General features: G+C 45.2%; 2 protein-coding genes across 2 annotated transcripts; both read right to left on the bottom strand.

Moving 5' to 3' along the window:
- Positions 1-1094: 1094 nt before the first annotated feature.
- On the bottom strand, positions 1095-2124 carry LOC105913474 (wall-associated receptor kinase-like 2). Its single transcript, XM_012848294.2, has one exon. The coding sequence runs from the start codon at positions 2032-2034 to the stop codon at positions 1126-1128; it is 909 nt and encodes a 302-aa protein (XP_012703748.1). The 5' UTR covers positions 2035-2124; the 3' UTR covers positions 1095-1125.
- A 15113-nt stretch (positions 2125-17237) lies between these two features.
- On the bottom strand, positions 17238-23477 carry LOC101780094 (wall-associated receptor kinase 2). Its single transcript, XM_004979959.4, has 4 exons — positions 22724-23477; positions 22341-22630; positions 19002-19172; positions 17238-18614 (listed from the first exon to the last, which is right to left on the bottom strand). Exons 1-4 carry the CDS (start codon positions 23434-23436, stop codon positions 17524-17526), a joined length of 2265 nt encoding a protein of 754 aa, XP_004980016.1. The 5' UTR covers positions 23437-23477; the 3' UTR covers positions 17238-17523.
- Between the last annotated feature and the right edge of the window lie 1634 nt (positions 23478-25111).

The raw sequence follows: 25111 nt of genomic DNA, 5'->3' as shown, positions 1-25111 counted from the left end.
AAATACCAAATTTTCACACGAACCAATATATGTTCTCTATTGACTATACAAAAAGTTTTGTAGTCAAACCAAACTCGACCGTCACTTCGACTCTAAATCTTATCGAATCCTCTCAAAGTTACTATTCTTCTTCTGAGATGCTTCGGTTTGTAATCATCGTACATGATGAAATGTGCAAAACCTTCTCAATTTTTTTCCACAGCCTTTCATGATATTCAGACTTTGTTTGTTTTTTTATATTTTAAAAATACTATCGCCACACGTTCATGGTCGTGTTTCCTGAACAAGATGTTCGAAATTTCTTTTCATTTCATGGGTCAGGTCTCAAAGAGGGTGGTTTGCCCGATTTGCCGAGTGTTTTTGGCTTGGCACTCGGCAAAGAGCTTGTTTGCTGAGTGTTTGAAATAAAACACTCGGCAAAAAAAATACACTCGGCAATTTTTAGCTTTCCCGTAGTGGTAGTTTCAAACATAATTTTATTTTCATGTTGCTTATATGACTATCTTGAAAACATCAAAATGAAACTCTCCATTGGGATTAGCCTAACGAAACGAGTCCCCCTCGTATTTCACAGCTTGTGGTCCGCTTAGCGAGCGGTGGCCGACCGTATCTTCATCTTCTTCTCCGGCTGAACTGCAGCGGACTACGGCACGGTCGTAGCTGCTGCGGAGTGCAGACACAACAAAACAGATAATGGTCGTCAAGCCCACTGCGCTCCGTAATCGTACAGTGGATCAGGACATCAACAGACCAACAAACAAGCGCCGCATGCCGGAACAAACTACAACCCCTGCCGGAGAGTCCATATGTCAAATTAATTGTCATCAGCGCGATTCAGTTTCTCCCAGGCAAGAAGAGATCTTGTCCAGAAACTGACTGTACTAGATGCTCCATAACATTCAGATGACACACATAGGGTCACAACTCACAGGTCACGGCTGCTAAATAAAGTGTTACAATAATGCGACACAGAATTCGTCCTAAAAGCGAGCACGCTGCAACGTCATTACAAGACTGAATCGAAGTAGAAAGAAAAAAACAGATGCTCCAACTCCAAATCATTTCAACTCCAAACCACGACTGCTTCTCAGCCAATTACTTGTTGCATCTACGTTCCTTTTTTCATTAACTTGCATCTCCGCAAGCTATTTCCTGCACTTGCTTAAGCTGCTTCAGCACTTGTGCCATGGCCGGTCTCTCATCCACATCTTCCTTGAGACACTGCACCGCAAGCGTGCCGATCCTGTGCAGGCACTCCATGTAATGGTGAGCTTGAGCATCGTCAGACATCAGCATCTCTGGGTCGTACATCCCCCTCCCGTGGCCCTCCTCCTTACAGGACTTGACGAAGTTTATGGTAAGGCTGTTGCTCCCGTCGTACTTGGCCGTCTTCCTCGTGATAAGCTCCAACAGAACTACCCCAAAGCTGTAGACATCGCTCTTCTCTGTGAAACAGCCAGTCTTCAAGTACATGGGATCAATGTAGTTCATGTCTCCTGACACACACCACTTGGCGTACCCACTGACGATGGACACGAGCTTGGATGATCCGAAGTCGGAGACCTTGGGCGTGAGGTCGTTGTCGAGGAGAATGTTTCCAGACTTGAAGTCCCCGTGGACATGGTTGTTGTGGCCACCCTGCGAGTGCATGTAGAAGAGAGCTTCCGCAGAGCCGATGGCGATGTGCAGACGCGTCGGCAGCGACAGCCCATGATCCCTTCTGACATGAAGCAGCTCGTAGAGGCTTCCATTGGGGACGAATTCGAAGACAAGCTTGGGGACATCCGTCTCCAGGCAGCACCCAATGAGGCGGACCACGTTCGCGTGGTTAATACGAAACTGGAAGATGATCTCGTTCCGGAACTCATAATGGCAAGGCGCCTTACTTCTCGTGAAGGAGCATTTAACGGCGACTTGTTCGGCGCCTTTGATTGTTCCCTTGTAGACCTTGCCAAATGCGCCTTCGCCGATGACCTTTTTGTAGCCGTCTGTCACTTTTTTCAGCTCGCATTCTGTGAAAATGTTAATGCCCATGTCCTTTAGTATGTCACCACCGTTTTTATTGAAAATTTTCCTCTGCTTTTGTTTCTTCAACTCCACAATCGCCCAATACGTAAGGAGAGAGACAACAAGTATTGCTGCAGACACAGATGTACAAGATTTATATGCAATTATTTCTTCTTTAAAGTATGGTGCAGACACAGACACTGATGAAAATTTTCCTCAACTTTTGTTTCCCAATACGTAAGCAGAGAGGCAGCAAGTATTGCTGCAGACACAGATGTACAAGATTTATATGGAATCATTTCTTCTTTATTATAGTGTAATGCTTAGCGTTATGTTGTAGCATGCATCCATTCTTCTTTAGTATTTTTGACAATATATAAATTAGAGTTTATTTCTATAGGATGATTGTGGTTGTTATATTACCGACGGACGTGAAAAATAGGCACGAGAGGCACCCCAAATAAGTGTTTCTTGGAGCAACTCCAAGAGATTGAGAAAAGCAATCATCTTTCTGTCACACCTTAAAATTTTCAAATTTCAGGATATGATTAAAAATCATAATTAAACAATAATTTTCTCATAATTTTAAAAATTTCCCAACATTCATTTTTCTTTACAGGAAATTTAGTATAGGAAAAATAATTGTTTGCTTTTCTAAAATAAATAATGTTGTTTTGTGTGTGTGCTTCCATGCCAATACATCTTGGTGTTTTTTATACAAAAGTTTGAAAAATACATTTAGATAATGTCCAGACCCTTATGAGAATTTTCCAATTTTTTCAGAATTTATTCTCCTTATTCTAGAACTAAATCAAATTTTTGGATGGTTTTAGAATCCTTTTCATGAGCTCCAAGTATTTTATTTGGATTCATTATATCCCAATATCTCTAGGATGTTTTCCTGGAATTTTTGGGATTTTCAGAGTATTTTTCGTGACTTAACTGATTTATCTAGATTTTTCTAGATTTATTTGTACACGGGAAATTGTTTTCTGGAAATAATTAATCTTTTTCTAATGGGCTGAGCCCGTGAGCCCGACCCGCTCTGATGGGCCTAGCTGCTGGCCCTCTCCAGCTCGCGAAAGCCCATCTGGGCCCGACGCCGAGCTGCAGGCCGAGCATGCCGCTGCCGGCCTCCCTGCCTTCGCGTGCACGCCTAGTGCACTTGCCCCAGAAATCGCCGCCGCCCGAGCCCCGCTAGCACCATCTGCTGAGCCGCCGCATTGCAAACCCTTGCGCCGCCGCCAGAACTGCCGGACGAAGCCGTGCGCCGCCGCTGGTTTTCGTCGTCGGTTCGTCGGCCAGGAGCGTCCCCGAAGCCAAATCGACGCCACTTGCGGGTTCCCCTTGCCGATCCGAACCCGTTCCGCCAATCCTCGTCGCCGTCTTGGTGCCGGAGCGCCGCCGCCGTGGAGGAGTTCGAGCCGGCGCCGCCAGCTCCTCTGTCCGCTCAATACCGGTCGGCTCCACGGGTCTTCAACCCTAGTGAGCACCTCCCCTAGGTCCCCTGCACCTCCTCTATCTCCTGCGCCATCCGTCCGAAACTCTAGGCTGCTGGAGCGCTGGCAAGCCGGCCGGCCAAGCCCCCGGTGGGAGGTTGAAGAAGAAGCCAGCCGTTTTGTGATTGGACCCCTGAAGAATCTGTAATTCTTCCCAGGATCTTCTGTGTCTTGGCGAATTTGCAGATAACCCCCAGGAAGTTTTTGATTCCCTAGATCCAGTCCAGCCCCTGCGGTTTTGCAGATCTAACCCTGTCTCTATCTTTATTCACGACCACGGTTCCTTGTGTCTTCTGAATCTTCTCAGCTAACCCTCCAAGTCTACGGTCAATTATGACTAGGTCCCTGCAACCTTGTTTAGCTCATAGATTTTTAGCTCCGTTTAACTTCGTTTAAGTTGCATTAAATTCATAACACCATAAGTTAAACGTTAGTAGTAATGTTTTCCTTCACGCATATTTTTGAAAATAAATTTGATATTAAATTGATTAATGCCTGATAAACGAGTTCTTCTCTAAATAAAATTTACTTAGAGTTATACATCACTTTTCATAATAAACATCAATTTGATTAATGCCTACTTCATATCTTTTTCTAAATAAAAGCTACATAGGTTATATCTCGAGTTTTCATAATTAAATGTTAATTTAGCTAATGTAAATAAAAATATGTTTTTAATATAATCATCTTAGTTGAACTCGAAATATAAAGTTATGCGCTTAGATATTTACATGTCCCTTATTTTAAAATTAAATATTTAATTTCATAAATTGTACTTAAATATTTATAAAAAAATTGGACTAAGGTTTACATCATTTTTTCTTATGAAAATATAAATATGACTTGATTTATTCTAACTAAGGATATTTCTCTGAAATATCTTTACATTGTTTTTCTCAACTAAAATAAATGAACCATGTAGCTCTTGTCTTTTCTTTTATAATTCAAATCTCTCGATAGTTTTATCTTTTCAACCATAGTTCCATTCTCAATGGTTCCTATATTTGCGTGACCTTAGATCGAGCCTTATCCTTTGGTATGCTCTTTTAAAGTCTTTCTTTTGTTTTGGTGTATTGTTCTTAGTTGTACTTGTTTGCTTGTTTGTATGTTTGTGCTGGTGATTGCTTCGAGTAGAAAGATCGTTGTTCGAAAGCTTTGGAGGTTAAGAGTTTCAAGAGAACACGAGTTGAAGAGTGAGTAACTTTTCGTTGGATAAAGGCAAGTGTCCCTAACCATCCTTCTATCTATGCTAATTTACAAGAATATCTTGCATTAATTGGAACATGGAGTGATCACCTAGGAAAACAGTGCAACCACAAGACTAAATTGCTCTGGTCTTGGCTAATTAATTAAAGACTCTTGTGGGTGGTAGTCTTTCCGAAAGGGCAAGAGGGGGTCTTGTGATGGGGTATAGCTTGCTCCTTTGAGCGGTATTCTCTTTGTAGATATTCACCTTAGGGGAGGGTTATGCACACGCAATTGTCGAAACCTTAGCAGACTCCTACCTACAGAGGAATATTTGTAAAGGCCTTATAGCATCCCTATGCAATCACAGCTCAGAAGTATGGTATTATGCGTACTTTTGCATAGCATGGTTGGGTGCAAAGTTCTTCTGAACTTTTACGCAACTTGTGGTGAAAGTGTACAACCTCTGTAGAGTGTAAAACTGTTATAACAGTCATGCTCACGGTCAAGAGCGGTCTCAACCCTCACATGATTAATTAAACTTGAAGATGGACTTAAATCATTAATTCTAGTTATTTCTTGTGGCCTTGCTGAGTACCAACCATAAGTGTACTCACCCTTGCTTACTGCTGCTCAGAAGAAGGTGTGTGAAGTTTTCTAAAGATGATGCTGAAGCTCCCAGTCGATTGCCTGTGAAGTTTGGAGCCTTCATTTCCAGGATTCAACATAAATCTCTAATATACTCTCTTATTTCCTTTACATGATACTGTTGCTGTTATTCACTAATGATGTCACTATATGTATGAAACTAGATCCTGGCATACATATAGGAAGCACTTGGTTTTGTTTTAAAACCGGGTGGGACACTTTTCCTATATTCCTGGTTAATGGGGTTTAGGGGAAAAATATAGCTCCAACAGATTGTGAAAAACATCTCCTTTCCCTATATTTTTTTCTCAATTGACAAAAACAACCTTCTTCTCCCCTTTAGAAAGGGGATCCAATCCCTCTCCCCTTTCCTGATTTCCTCTCTCGCGCGCCACTTCTTCCTTGCACGCTCCACCGGCCGCATCCCTACCTTGCCTCCAACCACCCTACCCTGCCGCCACCAGGCACCACTTCTTGATTGCCACCACCCACAGCCCACCGTTGGCCAAGCTTGTCCCGCGGCAAGGCCCAAGGCCCATTCCACCGACCGCCAAGGCCACACCTCCTCCAGGCTACCCCTGCCCCTGCTACCATGCGCCGCCACCGCCATGGCTCCCGTGTGCCGTGACGCTACCTCTGTCCAGCCCTACCTCCATCTGGCCCCTCCCTTGATGTCAACGCCCATCCACCACCCCCTCTGTCACCCATCATGGTCAACCTTGTGGAGACCATGATGGCACCATCACTGTGCATCGAAGAGTGCATGGGCTGCCTAGCATTGGTGGCCTCGTGCTCACTAGGCCAGAAACGATTTGTGCTAGCACAGGCAAATTACTATGCTGATGGGCGTGATTGGCACCTGCCAGCACAGTTGTTCCTTGTGCCAATGGGGGTGCACCCACTAGAACAGTGGGCATTGTGCTAGCGGGCGATAATATCACCTGACAACACAAAACACAGCGCACGGTCCCCCTGCTTTCTCTCACTCTTGTCTCTTCTTGACTCACCAGATCCCTCTCACCTCTCCCTTCTTCTCTTTATTATCTTTTCTCCTCCACTCTCTCTATTTGCAAGGGGGCGGCCTCCCAGGGATGGCGGCGCGCGAGGCCTCGGCCTCCGGTCGTGCGGCCGCTTGGGAGCCTTCCCGGACGTGCGGGATCCTCCCCAGCCAGAGGCGGCGCACGGGGCCAGAGACGGAGCAGCCAACAGAGGCCACGACCTCCCGGCAGCATGCGGTCCCCTAGAGGTTCGTGCCGAGCGTTGGCCACCTGGCGGGACACAGTCTAGTGGCTTCGGTTGGCGGTAGTCAGCGGCGTCTGGTGGGGCGGCTTCGGCCGACGTCTTCAGCCCGTCCAGCTTCCTCATCGTCGAATGCGTCGGAGCGGATAGCCAGCCCGTGGAGGGAGGCGCTGATGGTGCGGATGCTGAGGGTAGCACAGGACTTGAGCGCCGCGCGGAAGGAGGCCGGGATGGATGAGCGCGGCGCGATGGAGGAGCGCATCCGGAGGAAGAGGGAGACGGCATCGTGGAAGTGGCTATGGGTGGCGGCCACTTGGATCTGGTAAGCTCATGAGAGCAGTGGTGGCGATGGTGCAGAGCCAGCCGCGGCAACGGATATGGCGACAATAGATGTTGTGGATGCAACAGGGGCCGCGGCTGGGGAAGCCCCGGAATGCCAGCATTCTCAGAAACCTCGATTTAAAGGTCTGCATCATTGATCTGAAGATCTGCATCCTCCATAGTCTCATTTTGAATCGAGTTCATGAGGTCGTCGGCATCCCGCGAGCTTCCTGCTATTCGCGGCGTCGGGCACCAACATCGATGACAGGGGACAGGGATGGCCTCCTCGTGGAGCGTGAGCACCTGCGGCACAGTCCACAGATGTCGCGACCCCGCACGAAGAGCAAAACTGCCTAGTGGGACGGGGGACCTGCGGGCGGCCGGCAGGCTGCAGAGGCAGCTGCGAGGGACCTGCGGGCAGGCAAGCGCCGGCGGTCGACAGGCGGGGACCGGCAGAGGCTTTGGCGGGGGCGGCTTCAGTAGGCCACGACGACGAGGGCGACACATGCGTTTTTTAATCGAAAAAGCCATTGTGCTGGCGGGTGACGGAACCACAAGTCACTATGTTGGCGGGCGAGCACCCACCAGCACAAAGAGCCATTTGTGCTGGCTCAAAGTTGCTGGCGGGTGCTAGGCCCGCCAGCATAGTGGCTTTTCACCCGGCAGCAAAAATCTGTTCTGGCGTAGTGGCTGCAGGTCCTCGAAAGTCGGTTGATGGGTGGCTACCATGGGAAAGCCCTGCACCGAGCAGCTTGGTGAGATGCCTCCTGCATCTAGCTTGGCCGAGGCGTTGTCTCACCCATGGTGGTCTAGTGGGGGTCAGGGCATAGGCCTAGTTAACGATGACTGTGGGTGCCCTTCCCTCCTTGGAGGCAACATCATTGCACCTCCCGTACTGCCATGTTTGGCTTCTTCGGGTGAAAACCCAGTCCCATTCTCGGGTTGGCAATGACAGCGTGTTTGGCATCGTGGTCCTTCTTGAAGGCATCGTCGTGAACATCTATGTGGTGTTTCGGTGAGCTCGGCAACGATGACCCAAAGCCATTCTTGGTGTGTGCTGTCCGTAGTTGTGCTCTGGAAAGATTTCCAGAGTTGCTGTGGAGCTAGTTGTGGTTGTGAGTTGATCGTCAATGGCAAGTTGTTGCCATGGCAGTGGTGGTGGGCAATGTGGTCGTGAAGAGTGGTTTCGCCGGTTTCTCCCGCTAAAAATCGTGGAGGTTCTTCGGCACGATTGTGAGTCGGAGTTGCTTGGTCGTGAGTGCAACAAGCTCGGCAACGATGATCAATTTAACCATGTAGTGTAGTTGTAGATAGTGTAGTTGTAACCAGTGTAGTTGTATGGAGTGTGGTACTGTTTTTGGGCCCAGGTTTCCTTATAAACTGGGTCACTTCTCTTCTTTTTATTAATACATGCTGAAATCGTAAGGTTGTGGATCTTTCATAAAAAAAAGAAAGAAACTAGAACACTAATAAGCCAAATATACAAAATGTATTGATTAGTCTTGTATCAAATTAATGTTTGGCCGTGTAGTAGTATATGTGTACAGTTGTGCATATGTCCGTGTGCGCATCTTCGTTGTATGTGCAAAAATTGTTGTGCAGGAATATAATGAAGCACCTGACTGCAAATTGAAGATCAGCATAGCACGGAGGATGCCGATCAATGGATTATTATGGCAGGGTGTTTGGTTATTTATCACATCAAATGTTTAGATACTAATTAGGAGTATTAAACATAAATTAATTATAAAATCAATTGCACAGATGGAGATTAATTTGCGAGACGAATCTATTAAGTCTAATTAGTCCATGATTTGACAATTTGGTGGTACAGTAAACATATGCTAATGATGGTTAATTAGGCTAAATAGATTCATCTCATGAATTAACCTCCATCTATGTAATTAGTTTTATAATTAGCTCATGTTTAATCCTTGTAATTAGCATCCGAATATTCGATGTGACATAAACTTTAGTCCGAACTAAAGAACCAAACGCCCCCTTAGGCAGCTAGCTTCCCTCCTATGACGTTATAAATCCCCTGTTGATTTACTTTGGATGTAGGCGTCGCCTTAGTCGCAATTTTGAAGTTAGCTAACCTAAAAATGTTTGGGACTATAGGCTTGCAGAGTTTGAGTTGTTTGTTTTTTCTTTTCCTCTTAACACCATAGAAAAATAAACTCACTAAGTTAGCTTGAAAGCTGATATACTAGCTGATGATTGAGAAGAATACATGCAGATAGAGGTAAGAGGTGATGGATAATGAATGGTCACCTATGATCATCCATATTATTCTCCGTATTGTAGCGGTAGAAAATATCTGCTGGCACTCGAAACCATCACGTTTGGACAAGAATTTGCATTTGCACGCGAAACCACCATCCGTGTCAAGGCATATGCTACCACTGCCACATGGATTAAGATCTCCAAGCTTGCACTCGTCAATATCTGTGGATAGAAATTGGAAAATAGTTACTTAGTTAAAGATCATTGCTTTGACATGCAATTATTATACCAAATTGAAGCCATATATGCAAGTCCTGCATATACTATATCTAAGTACTTAGCAATGTAGAAAACTATATACAGTATTTAAGTTAACTAACTCAAACACCCTCCGACGAGATAGGGATTGCCGTAGTATCCCTTGGAGCATCTGCACAGGTATCCGGAATCCCGCTGTGTGGAGTTGACACAGTGGCTGTGGGCGCTCAAACAAGCGGAATTTGCATTTGACGCCGTGCAGGAGCTGTTGACGATGGCCCAGTCAAGCACCAAAGGGATGGTTCTATCTCCAGTCCGGCTGCTGAAGTTTTGTCCTCCATTGTCAACGAGGTCTTGCCGACTGAAGTTGTACCTAAATTTCAAATGAAATTGCCAATTAATAATACCAGTCCACCAATAATCCATGCTCCTACACGGGATAGAACATAAATATTGAAAGTAAGTGAATAAATTTAGTACCTAAAACGAACAAAAAGAATATCTTTGAGATCTCTATTCATTTTATAACACAATACCTACATACTCTGTAATATCAACCAAATTGCACCATATTTTTTTCCCATTCATCGCACTTTCTGTGTGTCTCCGGACTCCGGTGCATGTGTAGTTAAAAACTTTGCTTTTTGCTTCCATTTGTCATGACGTTGTGAATCAATATTTTTGCTTCCAAATTTTGATCTTATCAGTTCTTGTCTTTTTTAATCCACATATTAAGGTGAAACTGTAGTTCCAACTATACATTTATTTAAAACTCTACATTTTTGTACTCCATTAAAAAATATGGATTTATAATTTTTAAGTATAATGGGAGCGTGTTTGGTCCACTGAGTGCGTATGTATAGTGGTGTGCGTTGGAATATTTGGGCTAGCCCCATTTAATTCATTTAATCTCAAAGCCCACGTTTAATGCTAGGTGGTTAAAATGGTTAATCTCAAATAGGTAGTTAAGGAGTATCTTAACCAACTTAAATAAGTGGACTATGTGTGCACCAATTGAGAAGTTGAGGAAGAGAGAAAGGGTGCCACACGCACGCGTGCGCTCGGTCACCGAGCCGAGCCGTGCTAAGTTGAGCCGGAGCCGCGGCGCGTCACGACGACGAGATGTGTGGACTGGGCTTGGTCTGGTTTTGCAGTTTTTAATCATGAGTTGATGGCGTCTGGTTTTACAGTTTTTAATCACAAGTTGATGACTAGTAACTGACATAGATTAAAAGACTGACAACAATGACTAGTAATGGCTGGAGGTTACTGGGAACTGACAACTGTTCAATGGCTGATTAATTGCTATCAATCACCTGAGACAGTGTCCAGGTTCGTTGAATCTCTTTTTCCCTCACATCTATGAGAGGTGCTCTTCCTCTAGTTAACTATCCCCGAAAAGACCAACTTCTAACCCTTATTTGTTGTTGCCCGCTGCTACCTTCGCATTCCCATCACTGCGACACTTGCACAAGTAGGCAGGCGATCAAGTTTTTGGGGAACGCATCTTCTGCGCAACTCCTCACTGCAAACGACTACGTCCTACTACTTCCCTGAGGCCGTTCGAGGGACTGCTCTGCACTAACTCGTCACTGCATTGACTCTGATCGACTACATCGAACAGTCCGAACCGACATTTAAGGCACAATGTCTGATACATCCAGTTCTGGGAACGGTGCAGAAGAATAATCCCAATGGCTTCCACAGTAAGAAGAAGAACAAGCAAGATAACAATGCAAAGCCTAAGTAGACAACCACTTTTAAGAAGAAGAAGAACAAGGGAATGGTGCAGAAGAACAATCCCAGTTGTTTAGGTCGCGTTTGACGTTTCCTTTACATCTGTTACGTGTACATCGGCTGATCTAGCCGATTGTATTTTCCCGCATCGGCTACCCGGTCGTCGCGATACTCGTAGAGCTAATCGGAACACCAGCCAATTTGCTCTAGTACTTCACGTTTCATCCATCCTTATCAATCAGCAGGTCAGATTGACTGGCACGTCGCGGAATCGAAGGGTTACACCCGAACAGGAGCTAAGCAGATTCCCTCGGGTTCGTGTGCTAGCGCGCGAAGATCGTCTGCTGATTTTTGCGTCAACAAGATCATTTTGAGTTTTTTAGATGACCCCCCTTTTAAAATTGTAGATACATGATTTTTCTACGCACCTAGATATATGTTATGTCTGTATACATAGCAAAATCTATATATCTAGAAATATCAAAAGAACCTGCAATTTGGACTAGAAGTACATAGTTTTTGCTATGCATCAAAATTACCTAGAATTTGGGACGGGGATACTAATAAATAAATAATGCACATACCAGCCTTTCTCGGCCACGAAAGCATAGCTGCAGGGGTTGAAGAGCCAAGCACGATTGTCCGGGCGATCGTTGGGGTCGTTCCAGCCGACCTTCATGGTGGCAAGGTTGACGGAGATGTCAGCCTGGCAGCAGCCGAGGCCCGTGCACTGATCGCCGTCTCATGCCGCTGAATCCAAGCTCGTACAGGTGGTGGTGCAGCCGGTGAAGTAGCTCCAGTTAGCCCCACCTTGCAGCAACGCCTGAGTGCTGCACCCAATCGCCGTGAAGACGTTGCGCGTCGTCGAGATCAGGAACGGCGTGGGGAGGCGGAATGACCAAGTCTTGAAGGACCCTCTTGTGTTGGACGACGGGTTGTGGCAGGTGTAGGACACGGGGGAGAAGACGCGCATCTCGCCCGTCTTCAGCGAGATGTCGGTGACCTCCATGTTGCGGGCCAAATATGGTCTTGGAGGGCTATAGCTATGGTCGCAAGTGATGGTGATGCCCAAGCCCGGCCAGGCACATTCGTCCCCGATGCCGAATGGGTAGGGAATGCTTACATTGCCGCACATGCTAGGGCAGCCCGACCTTGGAGCTGCTACCATCGGTGGTGGTGGCGCTATGATGGAACCGGAGGCTGCTGCCACCAATGGCGGCAGTGGAATTAGATAGGAAAATGCTACTACGGTAGGAGTAAGGAGAAACCACAGCACTTGTGCTGCCATGGCGGCTGCAAGGCGCTTCATTCTTTATTTTTCTTTAAGAACGAAGCAGCTAACAAGTTTACTTGCTTTGCAATTCGCTCCGGTGGCGTGGCTTTTTATAGGGTATTGTGGACGATTTAGGTCGATGGTGTCAAAAGACAAAACATGGTTGCGAGGAACCTTCGTTTATTAAATCTAGCTAAATTAATGATGTTGACAGTGCTTGATACGTGTAGGTTGGTGAAGTACTGATGTGATGCTTAGGCTACACATACACGACAACTAGAAAGCCCATAGCTATTGTACTGTGGATGTTTTGGACCAAAGAGAAACATGCATTTCTGAAAAGGAAAAGATTCCTTCCCATGCATTCATGAAAAAAAGCTGCAGGTGGCCCACTTGTATGTTGTTCTTTATCCTTCAACGTCATATCATGCTTGTTACACTGGACCTAAATAATCAACACCGGGAGACACCAAGGAATGTTCTCAGAGGCAAAATATGTTGCTTCTGTGATAGTAATAATGAAACAATAAACATCTTTTTTTATTGTCAACATGGCAAGACAATTTGGAGAGTTGTTAATATAGCTATGGAATCAATTAATTTCCAATCTGGCCGCATGCAGGGTTATATATAGGCGGGGGTGACGACGACCGGGATGGATTGATGATAATCATTTCGTTTCTTAACATTCTGTGATGTCATTAGCCGATAATATATGCATTCTGATGGTCGTTCCTACTTGAACTTGTCTCATTCGGTAAGTAATATATTGCTCATCATAAATTTATAAAGAGAGGTTTCAAAATCTCAAGCATGCGACGTTCCCAGCTATATGTACAAAGACAAATTCCTTGCTTCAAACTTCAGCCAACTGCAGACTCATCTCATTCCTAATGATGTCACGACCATCAGTAAGGTACGTGCATCTAATCTTTATAACATACCACATGCCCTGTGTTAATATGTCATAATACAGATCAGCATCCAACATGTTGTTTTTAAGCAGCTGACAGTAAAGCACTAACCAACAGCCGACAGAACTAATCATTTTTCACTCCCTCTTGACAGCCTGAAGGCTTTTTTTTTCAGTGCGAATATTCAAGCTGAGGAAAGTATGAGTAATTATTTTCCTTTTTGTATTTATTTTTTTTCCTAAGTTCAGCTTGGCCATGAGATCTTGTGTAAACTGACAGCAGGCAGGTTTCCACTCCAACACCTCTAGCCTGCAGGATTTCAGAATTTTGAAAAATTCTAGATCTGTATGAAAATGGATTTTGAGTATTTGTACCATGCATTTTCAAAGGATATGTGCCAACAGATAAACAGGACACAGATGGACAAATTACAAAAATGATAGGAAAAAACATGAAAACTATGATGCCTTAAGGACGACCAAATCGGGGTAAATGCTATCCTGAGTTCACCAAGAAATCGCACTTAGCCAAATTATCCGTTTGTTCTCTGCAGTATTCGCAAGAATACCAGCAGCATTATATGTTTATTTCAGCTATAATTTTTTTCTTGCAACTTGTAAGTAAAAGATACTGATTTGTGAAGTCAGCAGAAATTATTTGTGGAGCATTGGTTGACTTTAGGAGCCCACGGTCGGCACGTGGCTGGTTTTTGCCGAGTGTCTGGATTTTGCCCAAATGATTGCACTCGGCAAACTCCCTAGCACCTGGCAAATCTACTATTTCCAGTAGTAGTTGTGGAGGGTTGCGCTTGGCCAAGTGATCCTGGAGAAGCCGCACTTGGCCATGTGATCCGTTTGTTTCTAGATAGTTTGTTATCTGCACCATTCAGAAGATGCCTGCATTATTATGTGTTTATTTCATTTTTAACTTTTGTTGCAACTTGTATTGAAGACAATTTTTTAGGTCAACAGAACTTATTTGTACAACATTGGTTGACTTTTGGAGCACACGTCCTAGCTAGCAAATTGTCGATGATGGTTGTATATATCGATACCGACTGTCTTGCTTGCTCGTGCACACCAAATTAAAGGGAATGAGATGAGCGCAGACAAGATATCCTAGAAGGTTTCTGTACATCCTAATAAACTAATTAAGAGGTGCGCATGTAAATCAATTCAATTAATCACAGGTGACATATATATATGATAGTGCCAGTGCCACCAATACATTGCTAGGTAGCCGTCACTGGCCAATACATCACTAGCCGTCACCAACACACATATATGTATATATATGCATTATTCAAAAGAAGTAGAAATTTTTAAATTTCAACCAGCAATTAGATAATTTCGACTCTAAGTATGCATATGTAAACTACATAACAATTCTGCATGTTTTCTCTATCTCTACTAATACCCAAGATTTTAGTTGGGCCAGAACTTACCTTGGTCTTGGGCCATGCCGGGCGACTTCAGTTGCCAACTCCAATCCCGCTTCATGAGGTTGCCCCCCAAACTGGGTGGCTTGCCTGCCCGGCCTCCTCTCCCTGCTATCTCAAGGCTCCCGTTAGGCGCGGCTAGGGTTCTTCATGCCGTCGGCATCAGGAGACACAGGCAGGAGTCGGAGGGATGAGAAGAAATAGTTTACTAATCGTTTGGAACTATTGGGCTGCCGGCTACCATCTGTTGGGAAATAACTGGGCTGCAACGTACGATCTTCAATACCTTCGGATTTCAAATTGGCAGGGAAGGTGTTCAAGTTCTAAACAGTTCTCGGTCAGATCAGAATTTTTTTTATTTTGTATTTTAAAATTTTGCAGAAATAAATAGTCGAACGAAAAATTTGCAGAAATAGACCTATGCCGCCGATTGAAACGGCGGTAAAGGTGGACTGCTGGTTGAAACGGCGGTAGGTCCCCGCATACCGCTTACCGCCCCCACCCCCCATCTGGCGGGCCGCACACACAATCCATTTTCTTGAGTCAAGGTGGAAAATTAGAAATGGTACACTTGGTTTTTTCTTCATCTGCTGTTTTCTATACCTCAACTCTGAAATTGCACAAAGGGGTCATAAAACAGCTAGATAAATACATGAAACATTGCTTATGGAGAGGCTCGCACTTGACTTCAAAAAAGCCTTCCAAAGCTGCATGGACTATGGTATGCTTACCAAAAAACAATGAGGGCTAGGAGTGGTCAACATCAATGCACACGGTGAGGTGCTGCTCCTTAAATTCTTACACAAATTCTTTGTAAAGTCTGACATCCCCTGAGTAAAGCTTGTTTAGGAAAATTATTATAGCAACGGGAGGCTACCAGGATAGCAAAACAAAGGATCCTTTTGGTGGAAATACATAGTTAAACTGATGGATAAATATATTGGAAAATACATAGTTAAACTGATAGATAAATATAAAGGAATTTGCTTTAGTTATAGTGGCAGATGGACCAACAGTCCTTTTTTGGAAGGACCTCTGGAATGGAACCGTGCCATCCCAAGCATATCTGAGCTCTTCTCTTTTGCCAAAGACTAACTCATCACTTATAAAGAAGCTCTGGGTAAGCCTTATTTCATTTAGAATTTCAACTTGTCTCTCACAACCTAGGCACACGCCCAACTGTTCAACTTGCAGCAACATACTAATAGAATGCAATGCCCTCTTCTCCACTGCAAAATCCTATAAGGCTCTCATAGGGCAAAGAGTTACAAACCCAGCCTATCACTGGATTTGGAAGTCCAAATGTCAGATGAAACACAAGATCTTTTGTTGGCTATTGCTCAAAGACAGACTAAGTACAAGGGACCTGCTAAGAAGAAAACACATGGAGCTAGACTCATATACATGTGAGTTATGTATTCTACAACGTATGGAAATAGTGGCATACCTATTTTTCCGCTGCAACTTTGCCAAAGCATGTTGGAATTCCATAGGTGTCACTTTTGTATCCACCAGACCAATTCTGAGGATCATCAGGCAAATTAAAGAAATGCTTGCAGTCCCCTTCTACATGAAAATCATAACCCTAACGATGTGGAGCATTTGGACGACACGAAATGACTGGATGTTGAACTCAGTTCATCCTTCGATCCAGAGATGCAAATACGTTTGCCTCAGAATTCTTATTGCTACTCCATAGAGCTCATGCTAGTATGCTTCAAGCAATGGAACTTTTGTTGCATTCTTTGTAATCTCCTTCCTTTCGTTTTCCTTTCGTTTTTCTCCTTCCTAGTTGTTTTGTTTCGCTTATTTTTTTTCTCTGCTTTGTTTTGTTCGCTTGTACTTTGTTCGGGATTTCTTATAATATATAACCAGTAGGGTTATTATAACCCCTCCTGTTCTCTCAAAAAAAAAGTGTCACATTCTGGTAATGCTCTCCAATGTGGTCCGAAACTGCACATGCATGCTGATGGTCCATGTACTTCAAGGCCATGCATTGTCTACAATTGAAATTTGGCTAGAATTTGATGAAACTTTCGGAATTGAGCACTCCTAGAGAAGATGTTAGAAGTAGTAGGGAGATATTGTGAGGAGTTAAGGAGGAATATGACAAAAGCATGCTGTTTTTGTGTTCATTAACTGTTAAAGAGTAAGAAAGGCACAGAGGAGGCATACAATTAAGGTTTATTCACGTCTTTATACTAGGGGAGTATGTGAGCTTGTATAGATTTAAGTGATGGTAGAAAAATTGAACTTCAGTCGAATTTTTTGACCGATTCGGTTTCATTTCGATCCTCACCAAAATAGGTGAATCTCACCAAAATTCGGTCATTTCATACCGAATCCTAAAACCCTGGTTTAATCCACTCGGGTATTGTGATAGAGCATTACTATGCCGCCATATTCTCCTACAATTGCAGATAAACAGATATTGTGGCATGCATGGTAGTACATGTTTTGCATGGTTGCGCATCCTCCAATTAATATTCATGTTTATTTTAACATAATTAATATCTTTATTTGAGGAAGCATCAGCCCGCATTGTAGACATACAAAGTTCCCTAAAACCAGTACACAACTACATGCAGCTTAATAATAAGCAGCCTTATTAAAACAAATGCAGGAAAATAAAATTACTCACTTCGTATGTACGTCCATAGCTATAGATTACATTCAACTTGACAATTATAATTAATGGTGGATACGGGATATAGAGATTGCTAATAAGCTCAAGCCATGACCATTCGTGCTTAAATTGTTTCCTTCATATGCGTGCTTTCAACTCAGGTGATAGCATGAGCTCCTGCAGGCTATCGACTTTACTTGATTAAGCTCATCCACCACCTCTGCCATGGTTGGTCTCTCATCCGCGTCTTCACTGAGGCATCGGATCGCGAGCGCACCGACCATGTCAAGGCACTCCATGTACTGATGAGATTGAGCATTGCCATCGCATAAGATCTCTGCGTCATACATCCGTGCAGTGCAGTGGTTCTTGCTGGACTTCTTGTAGTCTATGGTCAGAATGTTAGCATCGCCGCTGCCATACCTAGGCTTCTTCCTCGTGATGAGCTCAAGGAGCACGACACCAAAGCTGTAGACATCACTCTTCACCGTGAAATGTCCCGTGTTGTGGTACACTGGATCTGTGTAGTTCCCATCTGCAGCTACGTCCATAGCATAATTTTTTACCGATAGGAGCTTGGAAGACCCAAAGTCAGATACCTTGGGATTGAGGTTGTCGTCAAGGAGGATGTTGGCGGACTTGACGTCACCATGGACGTGTTTATAATCACCATGCGAGTGCATATGGGAGAGTGCTTCTGCTGAACCAATGGCAATGTCCAGCCGCTTTGGCAGCGTGAGAGTGAGCTTGTTGGCACCATGAAGCACTTCATGGAGGCTTCCTTTACCGACAAACTCAAAGACTAGTATGGGGACATCCGTTTCCAGACAACACCCAATGAGGCGGACCATGTTTGGGTGCTTAACCTTGAATTGGAAGCAGATCTCCCTCACGAACCCTTCCTTCCATAGCTTCTCCTGCTCGTGCTGCGGCGCCTCACGTCGCAGCGACTTCTGCCGAAGGCGTGCCACCTTTTTCGCCACAGTGCATTTAACCGCGACCTGTAGTGCTTGGGGGGTGTACGTATCGTCAATGATCGTCCCCTCATAGACATCGCCAAAGTAGCCTCCTCCAATGCGATTTCTGTAGCTCTTTGTGATAGTCTTCACCTCCCCTTTGGTGAAGATTTTGATACCCACCTCCTTTAGAATGTCGCCACCGTTTTTGTTGAAAAGTTTCTTCTGCTCTCGTCTCATAAGCAAAATAATTGACAAACATGCTAGGATGACGACAAGAGTTATTGCTGCAAACAATAAGGATACATGTTGTGTGATTCAGTAACATATAAGTTACGGCAACTCCATATCTACACTTTAAGTAAAAGTTTTTTTATCTTAAAAAAGAAGATGTTTGTTATTATAAAAATAGTAATAAGTTGTATGACCGACATTTGAAACAAACGGAAATGGTTAATCAGCTAGCAGGGATCCTATCATTATGCTAATAATATATGTATATTTCAAAGAGGTTTTGATATATTGTACTGATTTAAGAGTAACTGATTATATATTCCGAAAAATAAAGGCTAAATGTACTTTAATGTTTTTTTTACTAAACACTTACGAAAGTGGACGCAAACATGTGATTCAGAAAAGGTAGAGAGGAGCGTGCTGTATGTAATGAGCCTCACCTGCGGCAGCAATAGCATATGGTGGAAATACATACTCATAACATCCATTTTCACTTTTACCATCTCCTTTCCGGTTAAAGTTGCATTTGCAATTATAATCACCATCTGTATCCTCGCATGTGCTATACATGCCACAAGGACCATTCGTTGTACTGCTACATTCGTTGATATCTGCATACAATAAGATGCAAAAGACATACACATAAACTTCAAGTAATAATATATGAAAATAAAAAAAATGTTTTTTCATCTAGTTGATAAACCAAACCCCACTACGCCAATAACGATTTGTGCTGCCACATGAAAATTAGTGTGCTGGCGGGCACAATTGATACCTGCCAGCACAAATAATTCTGGGCCGCTGGGTGATGTGCTGGCGGATCACCTAACTAACCGTTAGCAGCAGTGCTTTCTCTCTCCTATTATTTTATCTGTTCCCCTCACCGTCTGCTCTCAGGCACACAGAGAACCTTATCCTCTCCTTCTATATCTCTCCAGGCACACATTATCCTCTCCTCTCCTTCTATCTCTCCTCAGTCACACTCCACGGGGACCTCCCGGCCAGGAGGGACGGCGGCGCACGGGACCAGCGCGAGGCGGTGCACGGGCCCGGAGTCGGCGGCGCGAAGCCTCGGCCTCCTGGCCTCCAGCGGAGAAGCGGTGTGTGGGCCCGGAGGTGGCGGCGCGAAGCACCGGCCTCTCTCCGGTTAGGTTTGCTGGCTCTACCTGCCGCTGACCTGGAGGAGGAGGAGCCAGAAGGGAAGAGCGCATGGCCACCGGTGATGGACGTCGGAGGGTCGCAGGTGCAGGGGGTCAACCCGGACTGCCCCAACGCCGCCAACCCCTTCCACCACGGCATCGAGTACTACCCCGTCCTGGCTCCGAGGGCCGCACCCAAGCCATCCCCACCTCGTCCCCGGCCGGCGCAGAACGGGACCATGCGGTGTAGAATAGGACCGCGCACCGCAACGAGGACGAATGCGGTCACGGGGCGCCAGGGTCGCCGGCCTCCTCCACTATGCCGCGCGGGAGGCCCGCAGGCTGCCCCTTCGCCTCGTCCACTGCACCGCCGCCTCCTTCCCCTCCTCAGATCCACGAGCAGCAGCAGCACGGAATGCTAGTGCGATGGTGTGCGGGAGGAGCAGCGGCGTGGAGCTCGAAGGAGGAGCAGCAGCGGCAGTAGCAGCGGGGCAGGACCATGCTTTGTTTTAATTGAAAATCAACTGTGCTGGTAGGTGACATAACCGTCCGCCAGCACAGTGTCTCACTGTGGTGGTGGACGAGCACCCACTAGCACAAAGCTCCATTTGTGCTAGCTCATGGTTGCTGGCAAGTGCTAGGCCCGACAGCACAGTGGGGTTTTCACCGCCAGCAAAAATCGTTTTTGGTGTAGTGCCCTAGCCCGCGTATATGAAGCAACCAAGGATGCAATTATTTACTATTGTCACCACTGTACCTGCATTGCCCTGACGCATGAGATAGAATTTTCTCAAGGCATTGCACTCAAAGGTGATTGGATGATCCGATGGTGCATTGAAGCATTGACTGGAGTTCACCTGAACAAATATGTGCAAACTGCAAACTTTTGTCCTGATTCAAAGTTATGACTTGAAGATAGAATGGCCGACCAGAGAAATTGATCGGAGCTATGAAAGATGAGCTGTGTGAGAAGAACAGGTGATTGTATGATCCCACGGGTAGTGAAATCAAGGCAACGAATGAAATAAATGAGTTCGGCTCGGTTTGGAGTGAAGAAAGAGGCTAAGACTCGAAGGCTAGATGGAGACATTGGAGTATATAACGACTGGAGCATCGTGCAAAGAGCATGTTGGCATGGCAAAGTTGAAACAGTACTGACCAGAAGATATCAATCTTAACGAGAGAAACTGGCTATAGCTTTGGGTATTATGTTTCCCAATGGCCATGTGGTTGAAGTGGGTGCACATACCCTAGAGCGTGCTGAATTCTAAGGTATTCCAAGATACACTAAAGGCATATCCATGCCACTGAGGTGCTAAGTTGATCATTCAAGGCAATTAGCACATGGTTAGAGTGTGTTTAGTGCTAGATTATGCCTATAGAGAGAAATTGGAGGTGTTGATGTCTAATGCTTGGTTCAAGGAGGTGAATCATTTTTGTAAGCTTGGTGCACCGACACCATTCTGGCCTATGGCTCACCGGCAAGTTCGTCAAACCTCTGGTTTGGTGTGGAGTGGTTGCGGCACCTAGTGCGATTAACGAGGAGACCTCCTCCTTTATGAGAAGCTTTGTAGTGCAGACAATGACAATGTAACTGGAAGAGAGAATTGTGACCTGACTTCTATGGCAAGCTCCTCATCCATCTTGGAAGAAACCTGAATGACAAGTCCAAAACTTTTACCGGAGAGATTTGGTGGCCTTCACCATATTCTTGGTTGTGGTCCAACATGGACTAGGGGTAGCATTTGACTACCAATAACATGAGGTAAAATCGACGTGTCAAGAGTTTGCACCCCCTAGCTCATCCTTAAGTTCTTGGGATTACTTCTTGCAATTTTACGTGCCTTTACATTCATATAGTAGTATCTTACGAGGTTTATCTCTAGCTAGGTTGCAAAACTCGTATCGGGTGGGTGCAAGTACACTAGATGAACTTTATGTGTGTATTTAGACAGAAGGATCTAGTTTATTTTATGATGAGTTTTGGAAGCTATAGGCTATGAATTTTATGTTTCCCCAGTTCACTAGACTATGTAAGCACGTACATATTCCTTTCACAGCTGTAAGAAAACTTGGCACCGGCGGGTGTAGAAGAAAACTACGGAAACTGGAAGAAATTTATATATACGGTAACGAAGGAAATGCTAACGTTTTCCACGCTCCACATGTACGTGATTCCTACTATCAATATCCTAATAGGGTTATATCAGCTAGCTTGAAGATTCTAGAAAGGGTCGGCATTCACAACCTGCTGGCAACATGACACTGATACTCTGAAGGGCTGACCACCTGCAGATTTATTGTCTGGTGGTTTATACGGTCAAAGTGTGCAGGTTTACGGTTGCAGGTTTTTAGTTTGGACCTGCAAGCAATAGCAGGGACCACAATCAACAAGGGACGACACCGATAAAAACCGCGCAGAGCATGGCACGAGCCAATCGGTATGCATGCCAAGCTCAAGATCATGACGCCAAGCATGCCACTGAGCAATATACAAGGCATCTAAGCCTTTCAATGGAGATCCAACAATCCTAGTAAACCATTTCTTATCCCTCAAATAAATACTTTAATGATTAAAAAAGCCATGCATATGCAAAACGAATACAAACTATATACGAAGAGTAAATAAAATTTACTAACTTGCGCAGCCACGGGTGACGTCGGCGTCGTAGGGGTTTCCCGTGTAGCCCTTGGAACAATTGCAGAGGTACCCAGGTCCCTGTGTGGCGCTAACACAGAAGCTGTTTCTACTGATGCAAGCGGGAGCTGTCGGTTTAGCCGACGCCCCAGCATCCTTTGGTGGTGCCTTGCAAGACCCGCCATCCCTGATGGCCCAATCAAGCACCATGGGGATGGTTCTGCTTCCAACACGGTCAGTAAAGGTCTTGTTATTGGCATCACGTGTAAGATCTGTCCGATTGAAGTGGTACCTTATAATAAATAATAAAATATCCAAGTTCATCACAGTATCATAATTAAGATAAGCCATCATCTCGGTAGATAAGCGCAGCTAGCTAGCTCACCAGCCTTTCTCCCCGATGAAAGCGTAGTTGCAGGGGCTGTATTCCCACGCTAGATTTCGATAGTTTTCCTGGTTCCCCCAGCCGATCTTTATCGTGGTGAGCTTGGTCGGGATGGAACTCTGGCAGCAGCCAAGGCCCGTGCAGACCTCGTTGTCTTCAGCAGCTTCATCCAAGCTGTTGCATGTGGTGATGCAGCCACTGAAGAAGCTGAAATCCTCTCTGCCGTTTAGATACGCCCACGTGTCGCACCCGATGCCTGTAAAGACGTTGCGCGTCGGCGAGATGAGAAATGCGGGGTTGAAGCTGAGTGTCCAGGTGATGACTCCGGTTGAATCAGTGGTTTTGGATGAGTTGTAGCAGATGTAGGACACGTCGGAGAAGACACGCATCTCGCCGGCCTCCAACGAGATGCTGATGACCTCGAAGTCGCCTGTGTATGGTCTTGGAGGGTTAAAGCTATGGTTGCAAGTGATGGCGAAGTCCGAGCCCAAGGCACATTCGTCCCCGATGCCGAATGGGTAGGGAATGTTTACATTGCCGCACATGCTAGGGCAGCCCGGCCTTGGAGCTGCTACCACCGGTGGTAGTGGCGCTATGTCCGAACCGGAGGCTGCTGCCACCAATGGCGGCAGTGGAATTAGATAGGAAAAAGCTACGGTAGGAGTAAGGAGAAACCACAGCACTTGTGCTGCCATGGTTGCAAGGCGCTTCATTCTTTATTTTTCTTTAAGAACGAAGCAGCTAACAAGTTATTTGCTTTGCAATTCGCTCTGACGGCGTGGCTATTTATAGGCGCGAGTCATATGATTTACAATCTTTAGTATTGTGGACGATTTAGGTCGATGGTCTCAAAAGACAAAACATGGTTGCGAGGAAACTTCGTTTATTAAATCTAGCTATATTAATGATGTTGACAAGTACACGACAACTAGAAAGTCCATAGCTATTGTACTGTGGATGTTTTGGACCATAGAGAAACATGCATTTATGAAAAAGGAAAAGATTCATTCCCATGCATTCCTGAAAAAAAGCTGCAGGTGGCCCACTTGTGTGTTGTTCTTTATCCTTCAACGTCATATCATGCTTGTTACATTGGACCGTTCGGCAAGTTTGTTTTGGGAGGTCGTCGAATATAGAGAATGATCGAGTACGTTCATACAAGTGCATCACTTTCTTCATTGAAGGATGATGAGGAGACCGTGAGGCCGTGATCCACAAGTACTTCCAAGAGCAAAACCATATATAATACAGGCCATGGAAAGATATATGTATATGTGAAAATTGGTTGTGGCATAGAAAATCTCTCCATCCATCACTCGGTCATCAGTGCAACTATGCGCAAGCAAGCCAGGCAAGCAAGATGACTTGTTGCTTTTGATCGAGGAGGACGACCTGTGTGATGCAGTTGCATGCGAGTCGCTACCGTCAAAGTGCAGCCCTTTCAGAATTTGCAAGATTCTATTCTAGGTTGTACTCTAGCTACCGTGCGCTGTACTTTAGCACAAACTGGTCTCTTGCTTTAATGTTAATTGTTTGTTCCGTTGACCGACCTGGATTCTACTTCTAGCTTTCGATTCTTGGAACTTAAAACAACACCTGTATGCGCAGAAACAAAAGGACAAATCTCACGTATGGTAGATGGGACCTATTGCAATTGTTTGGGTAATAAATTAGGCCTATATTTGTTTGGAGAATTAAGTGGCCAAAGTGGTTATTGGGTGAAACAAACTTTCTCCGTATAGTACAAGGCTTCTTTCATTGTCCAATGCAAAATGGCACTGGCGGAGCTACTCATTGGCGAAGGTGGGCCATGGCCCCCCTTGCCCAGCGACAGTTTCTGAAGAGCTAAGCGCGCATACCAACCCTCTCGTCGTCCATCGACTCAGAAATATGCAACAACAATTTCAGCCAACTAGCATGCAGTTCATCTACAAAGAAACAGAGGGTCCTGCATGATCTGATCATGCCCTTCCAGCAGGCAAAGCAAGACCTTGACTTCCGCACCTCCCAAGCACTCTCGGTGATAAAGCTTCCGATTCTACTATTCATGGGCATTCTGCTGGTGGCACCAGCCGGATCTTGCGGCCTGGCCCAAACCCCGGCCCGCCTTCGTGTCCTGCTCCTAGACCACGCAGCATGCGTGCCCGCCTCCGTTACCCTATAGTTGGTTGATTCACAGAAACGGGGATGCACAGGAACAAGGATAGTATCTAGAATCTGCTAGAAACGGGGATGCACAGAAACTTGCCTTCTCCTAATTTCCATCTGCAAATGCTTTGCAGCACTATTCTCATGTGACCGTAATGCACTTTTCCGGGTAATGTATTCCTTCATGTTGATGCCATTGTTCTTTGCTGAAGGCATGACATTAAGAATTGAAGAGCCTTT

The sequence above is a fragment of the Setaria italica genome, chromosome VIII, assembly GCF_000263155.2.
Source record: "Setaria italica strain Yugu1 chromosome VIII, Setaria_italica_v2.0, whole genome shotgun sequence".
Classification (NCBI taxonomy): domain Eukaryota; kingdom Viridiplantae; phylum Streptophyta; class Magnoliopsida; order Poales; family Poaceae; genus Setaria; species Setaria italica.
Note: the sequence above shows the minus strand (reverse complement) of the source record. Positions and strands in the feature narration are given on the sequence as shown.

Bases quoted from the DNA above. Each gene is read 5' to 3' on its own strand.
- LOC105913474 (XM_012848294.2), bottom strand. From the start codon at position 2,034: ATGGGCATTAACATTTTCACAGAATGCGAGCTGAAAAAAGTGACAGAC.
- LOC101780094 (XM_004979959.4), bottom strand. From the start codon at position 23,436: ATGAAGCGCCTTGCAACCATGGCAGCACAAGTGCTGTGGTTTCTCCTT. The intron at 22,631-22,723 runs GTGAGCTAGCTA...ATTTATTATAAG, and splicing joins TTCATCGGGGAGAAAGGCTG to GTACCACTTCAATCGGACAG. The intron at 19,173-22,340 runs GTTAGTAAATTT...TATTGTATGCAG, and splicing joins CGTCACCCGTGGCTGCGCAA to ATATCAACGAATGTAGCAGT.